This window comes from Elephantulus edwardii, unplaced genomic scaffold (assembly GCF_000299155.1).
Source record: "Elephantulus edwardii isolate Elephantulus edwardi_28Jun2011 unplaced genomic scaffold, EleEdw1.0 scaffold00106, whole genome shotgun sequence".
NCBI lineage: Eukaryota > Metazoa > Chordata > Mammalia > Macroscelidea > Macroscelididae > Elephantulus > Elephantulus edwardii.
Window position 1 is genome coordinate 11,398,964 of NW_006399856.1, and position 6,671 is coordinate 11,405,634.

The 6,671-nt window shown below is 34.2% G+C and overlaps 1 protein-coding gene across 1 annotated transcript in view; it reads right to left on the reverse strand.

Moving 5' to 3' along the window:
• UNC80 (unc-80 homolog (C. elegans)) overlaps positions 1-6,671 on the reverse strand; it is a 295,977-nt gene that overhangs the window by 168,851 nt on the left and 120,455 nt on the right. The window contains exon 22 of the mRNA XM_006891958.1: positions 5,042-5,214. Coding sequence (XP_006892020.1) covers positions 5,042-5,214 — 173 coding nt within the window. The remainder of the gene's footprint in view (positions 1-5,041; positions 5,215-6,671) is intronic.

Genomic DNA, 6,671 nt, shown 5'->3' on the forward strand with positions numbered 1-6,671 from the left:
ACAATGAATGAATGGAATTCCAAAATCTCTGTAGATGTTCACTGAAATGAAAAATTAAAAAATTAAATAAAAATTTTAAAAAAAGAATAGAAAATTAATCCATTAATCCGTAATCTTTCTTGAAGGAAGTACAGCCAGGGTGTTCCTTTGAGACAAAGATGGAGAAACTTGGTTTCACATATTTTTGGCATATTGTCCAGAAATGCTAATCCTTGAAAGGAGACTCACATTGGAAAAAAGTGAAGGGTCAGTTAAAGAGAAGAAGACTTTTAAGGAGACAGAGTGACACACAGACTGCAACAATGGGCTTGTGAATGAGGGAAATTTTGAGAATGGTGCAGAATAAAGTTTCAATCTGTTGTTCAAAGAGTTGCTGTAAGTCTGAGCCAACATGATAGTATCTAACCATAATAGTCTATATTCTCTTAAAATATTAGAAATAATATAATCCTCCAATAAGTATGAGTTGAACACTTGAATTTGAACTTTTACTGAAGTAGAAATGTGAATGGTAGATAAACCTAGAAAAGATATTTCAAACTTCAGTTTGAAATTTTTAAAAAAATTTAAAAATATGTTGGACAATGCTAGTGCTGACAAGAACAAACCCAATCAGAGCTTTTCTTACACTATTTACATCCATAAATAATTACTGCAATTGCTTTTATTACACTGTTGATACCCATATATAATTACTGCAATTGCTTTGAAGTGAATTTTGGTATCATATAGCAACAATTGCAATTCAATTATTACCCTCCTCCAACTGTAAATTGCATGGGAGGAGGGCACATGTTTTTCTTCCATGAATTTGCTGGCGAGTCTGAACCACTGGGAGGAAGGTACCATGTTTGGGTTAGCAGAGCATCTTCCCGCAGATTGCATTCATCAGCAAGTCAACAGGATCTAGAACTTCCAGTGTTCACATCTAAACAAATGTCAGTAGACACAGCTAAGAACACTTTAATGTCCAGAGGCATGGCTAGGAATCTACTTTGATGAGAGCACACAGAATATGCAGCTATGTTTTATTATTACTGTTTCAGAACTGAGAAACTGAGTCTAAGTGTGCCTTCAAGATAATGTGTTGAATTGAACCTTTGTTCTTATACCAACAAATAAGGAATGCCAAAGTGTTTCTAAACTATCAAGTGTAACAATAATGTTACTACTGTTGTCTTCAATCAATGACTATGTCTCCGTCACCACCACCATCATTATTACCACTGTTGTCACTATCACCACTGTCATCATCTATGAGTTCCATTAATTTAATCAGGTCAACTATATCAATTTTACATAGTCTAACAATTGGAAGAAAAAACAGATGGACAAAAGGATAAATGTAGAAAAGACTGAAATTGTCAATAACTTCTTCTTACTTGGGTCTACAGTCAATACCCTTGGTACCAACAATAAGGAGATCAGGAAACATACTGGACTGGGAAAGCTGGCAGTCAGGGATCTTTCCAAATTACAGAGAAGCAATGATATCGGTCTGAAGACTAAGATGCACCTGATTCAGGCCATGGTCTTTTTAATTACTTGGTGTGCAGTTGAGAGCTGGACAATGACTAAGGATTACATAAGAAAAATTGATGCCTTGGAGTTGTGTTGGAGAAGAGTATGTAATATCCCATGGATGGTCACACAAGAACAAACAGATATGTTTTAGGGAAAATACAGAGAGAGTGTTCTTTGAAGGCAAAGATGACAAAGCTTTATCTCACATACTTTGGGCATCTTGATAAGACAGACTATTTCTTGAAGAGAGACATCATTCATGGAAAGGTCAGTAGAAGAGAGGAAGACCCTTAACCAAAGGATTGACAAAGTGACTGCAGCAATGGGCTCAAGCATATCAGAGATGATGAGAATGGCACAGGACAGAACAGGGTTCATATTTATCTTTTGTTTATAGGGCCTCTATGAGCTGTACTTGGCGCAAAAGTACATAACAACAATTAGAAATTTGACAGCATATGGAACCATCTGATGAGGGGGGAAAAAATCTAAATACTCAAGAAGTTAGTTGTTAGTTTTTCAAAATTCCTCTCATAATAATTTTCATTAAATTGTTTATATGTTATTTGAATACTTTTTTACATCCTTCAATATTTGTGTTAAAAGACTGTGCTTCTCTCATGCCTGAATTTTTTATACAAGTCCTACGAGTTTATCATGTAGCGACACTTAGGAAAGATTTCCTTCTGTTTTACATCATCATTGAGTAATAACAGGATAATTTCTATCACTTGATACAAGAGATTCTGCCAGAGATTTCTGGCATCAATTAAGTGTGAATTCTGCCATCAATAAAGCTGGAGTTTTTAATCAGTGGTTTCATAAATGGATTTGGGGTAAGTACATGAAACTCTTGGTATTATACTCAAAATTTTGTCTATAAATATGCTTTTCTTAGAAGAATTTCAGTATGTTTCATTCAATTCTAAGATCCATGTTTCCCCCAGTGTTAAAAAAGTACTGGTTTACAGATGAATTAACGTGTAATGTGATTCCTCATAGTTGAAAATCTTTGTATTTTCCTTTTATAAATTCATTATGCATTTACCTGACAAGGAATATTTATTTTAGAAAGACTCAGCTACTTTTCTAGCATTAACAATCCTATTATTCTCTATTATATGAGATCATATACATTTAGGTATATTTTCAATTTATCTAGTGAGATACATTGATTTATGAAAAATGATTTATTGAAATAATCCTTTTACAGAGGAAACAGATGGTGTTGTTAAGAGTTCTGAGTGGAACAGAAAATTCTTTTATGAACGCAATTTTATTACTGAATGGCTTATATAACCTCGAGCAAAGTTATTCAACTCTTGGGATTATCTTCCTCTCATGTGAAAATGTGGAAGTGAAAAGAACTGCTGCTCACCAGGGTCTCTAATATTATATGATACAGTTTTAGAGAGAGATTCCCCCTCAGGAACCAGAGAGAGTGAATGGGTACACTTTCACCTTAGTTGACCTTATTTGAATAATTGTCCCAATCTTACAGCCCATCATTTTGCAGTTTGTATGGGGAAACTGTGTCTATATCTTTTCTTGAAAATATAATTTGAAGTAACTTGATTTACCATTATTTTTTCCCTTAATCTCATTAGACCACTGCCTAGGAAATTAGATGCCTCACCTTTAAATTTAAATTTACATGTCTAAAGTTTTTTTAAAAAGTAGTTCTGATATTTAGAGTAAGATGGAGATGAATATTCTAGGTCTTTTCGAATAACTTAGTTTAAAGCACCTATGAAGTAAAATACACATTTGTTATGGTGCATTTGACAATTGTTAAACCAGATTCTGCCAATCTTTAAAAAACTTTCTAAATTGCATCTAGGAAGTATAAAATCCATCAATAAACACTGAACATATTCTAAGTAAAAAACATTTTCAAGACAAATATGCATTAATGAGAAATTGAAAACTCTTATATAATTCATCATTTTGGGTCATTAAAAGTAGTAGTTTTATTTCAGGTTATAGGAAACCATATTTGCTGTTGGTCACTAAATATTCTGAGTAAAAAACCAGCATACAACATGGAATAATTTAATGAGCTATATTATGTATAAGACTTAACTACTTTCCAAAGTAAAAATAAGAATGACCAGTAGTCATTTATTTATGTTCCATAAAGCTCAGAAAAGGAACTATTTAGAGATGGGCTTAATTATGTATTTTTTGTTCTAATAAAAATTTATTTTGCCTTTCTTTAAAAAAAAATAAAGATGCTCATTCCTTGAGTATACTCAGTATTTTGCACTCACTGTTTATACAGTCATGGAATGTTTATAAACTAGAAGGTAAACAGAGGAAACTGAGAGGCTAAAATGAAAGTCATATGTGGTCTTGTTTACCTGAAAACACATTTTCTTAACAAGACCCATATTATACTCATGAGTCCCTTATGCATGTGTCATGGATTGAATTGTGTTCCCCTAAATGTGTGTCAGCTTGGCTGGGGCACAATACTCAGAATTTTGACAGTTATGTAATGATGTAATCATGAACCAATCATGTGATCAGTCAAGCAGTTAGAAGGGGATCAAGGGTGAAATGCAAAACTCTTACAAAGGCCATTGCCCTGATCTGATGTAAAGATTCTGTGGAGTATAACCTATACCATCCTTTGTCTTACCAGTGATAAAAAGAAAGAAAAGCAAGCAGAAAAAGGGAAACCAAGAAAGAAGAGCCAGGAGTGGAGCATGTCCTTTGGATCCAAGGTCTCTGTGCTGAAAACCATCTAGACCCAGGGGAAGATTGAAGCCAGGACACATGGAGCACTCCAAGCAATGCTGGGCACATAGATATTAAACAAAGACCTTCAAGAGTCAACAGAAAGAAAAAGCCCTAGAGTTGGCACCTTGAATTCAGATGTGTCTTCCTAAACTGTAACAGAATAAATTCTTTTGTTAAAGCCATCTACTTGTGGATTTCTGTTACAGTAGCAGTTCTGTTACAGCAGCAGTACTAGCTACCATACACAGTATGTTTGATACAGTAGACAGCATGTATAATTTAACATTCAAAGCTTTTATGCACAATTCATTTCAACTGAACCTTATTTCACAGTTTTCCTCTAACTCATAAATACTGAAACCAAGACTTAAAGAATTTAATGGATGAGTATATGACAAATACATAAAATTAACAACAATGTAGCAAGAATGAATTTTATTGAGTAGTTGTTATTTTTTTCAAGCTCTGTGAGGAGGGCTTTATATTTAATATTCCATATGACCTCCAACCAGCCCTAGCAAGTAAGTATCATATTATTATTAATATTACTCTTACTTTACTAAGATTTTGTCTAGAAAATGTCAAGCAGTATATTTTCTTCTCTTACTTCATACCTGTTTTACCCAGTTTGCAACTAATGCTGAGAAAAATGAAAACAAAAACGACCTTGGAGTTGGGACCACCTCAGAGCTGGGACTAGAGAGTCATACTTAGTTCTTTTAATAGTGGTAAGTGGAAAAGGGAGAGAGCGGGGCAAATTATTTCAAGAACTTACTAAATCCAAGGCTGCTGCCAGGATAGATGCATCAGGAATTGTCCCAGGCTCACAGCAGTTTAACAGAAATTGAAAACGCTTCATGCCTTGTCTGATTGCTCCAAGATTCACCACATTTTTGCTTTTTCCTCCATCTTGGTTGGAAGAAAGATGATCATCAAAACTATGGCAGCCTGTAAGGGTTGTTCCATGGTAGAGGAAGGAAGGAGAGAAAAAGTGGTGGTTGCAGATTTTAAAACATTTCAATGACAACAGTGTGTTCTCTTTTAATATCATTCTAAAAACCTTCCTCCCTTCCCTTGGTCCTGGATCTATATACACCTGGAAGTATGGGAATCTAGACTCATGGATCATGAAAATACAGTTTCACATTAGTATATAAGGTCACAGACTGTTCAGCTGACTACTAGGTCTTCTCTGTATAAATGGTAAGAGCTCCGGGTACCCTTAAAATGGTTCTTGTAATCAAGCACTAACTTTTGTCTTTTTTGAAAGATGAGGTCATAATACACTTTTAGAGCTATCAAGATAAACTGATAACAAGGATGGAATGCTGGTGATAGCAAACACCTTTTCTCCTAGTTTCATTACAAAGAATCACTAGATTATGGTGGTTATAAAGACTTTAGAGGTTGGCCATACAATTCCAGGATTTCCTGACTTGACTGTGAAAATTCCAGAATTTACTTTAGCTAGTATATTCTGGAGTTCTATTCAGGTGTGGGGAATAATAATCTCTGGAAGTAAGTGTAATAATTTGTGATGACTGTACAGTATTTCTAAAATTCTTGATTGTTTTTAGTGAAGGATAATATTCTATTGTGTGAGCGCATTAGAGTTTCTTTAGCAATCACCTGTTGATGGACACTTGGGTTGTTTCCATTTCTTTATGATTAGAAATAGTGCTTCACTTAGGAAAAGAACATCTCTGATTGAAGGTAAGTATCTTATTCATGTATTGATATTTTACATAATCTAGTAGACAAGGAAGGTGTAACATATTGTCAGAATTGCCATTTTTAGCTTTCTCAGATTAGACCCTATTGCCATTTATGAGTGATATATTCTGACACATAAGTATAAGAACAAGCATCAATAGGAGTTCATGAAAGGTGGAACAACAATTTTTTTAAAAAGCCAACTAGTGCTGCAATAAACATGGGTATGAGTATGTCAGTTTATGTTACTACTCATTTCTTTGTGATACCTACCCAGTAGTGAGATTACTGGATCAAATGGTATTTCTATTCCCAACTTTCTAAAGTAGCATCAACAAATTTTCCATAGTGGTCACACCATACCCTCCAGCAGTGTATGACAATTTCACTATTTCAACACCTTTGCTGTCTATTTCAACTGATTCTGATATAGCCAGACACTACTCTTTGGCCAGAGACCTTAGAACCACCAATCTTGTCTTCTGATTTTTTAAATAGTTAAGCTGCCTACCAATGATAATCAACCAGGAGCTTATTAAAATACAGACTATCAGGCCATATGGTTCTAATAAAGAAGTCTAAGAATCATTCATTGAAGAAGAGTAGTACAAAGAATTACTTTTCATTTTCAAAAAATTTCAGGGGCATTTTAAAAACTCCAAATATCTCATGAGCTTTCTACGTTTTATAGT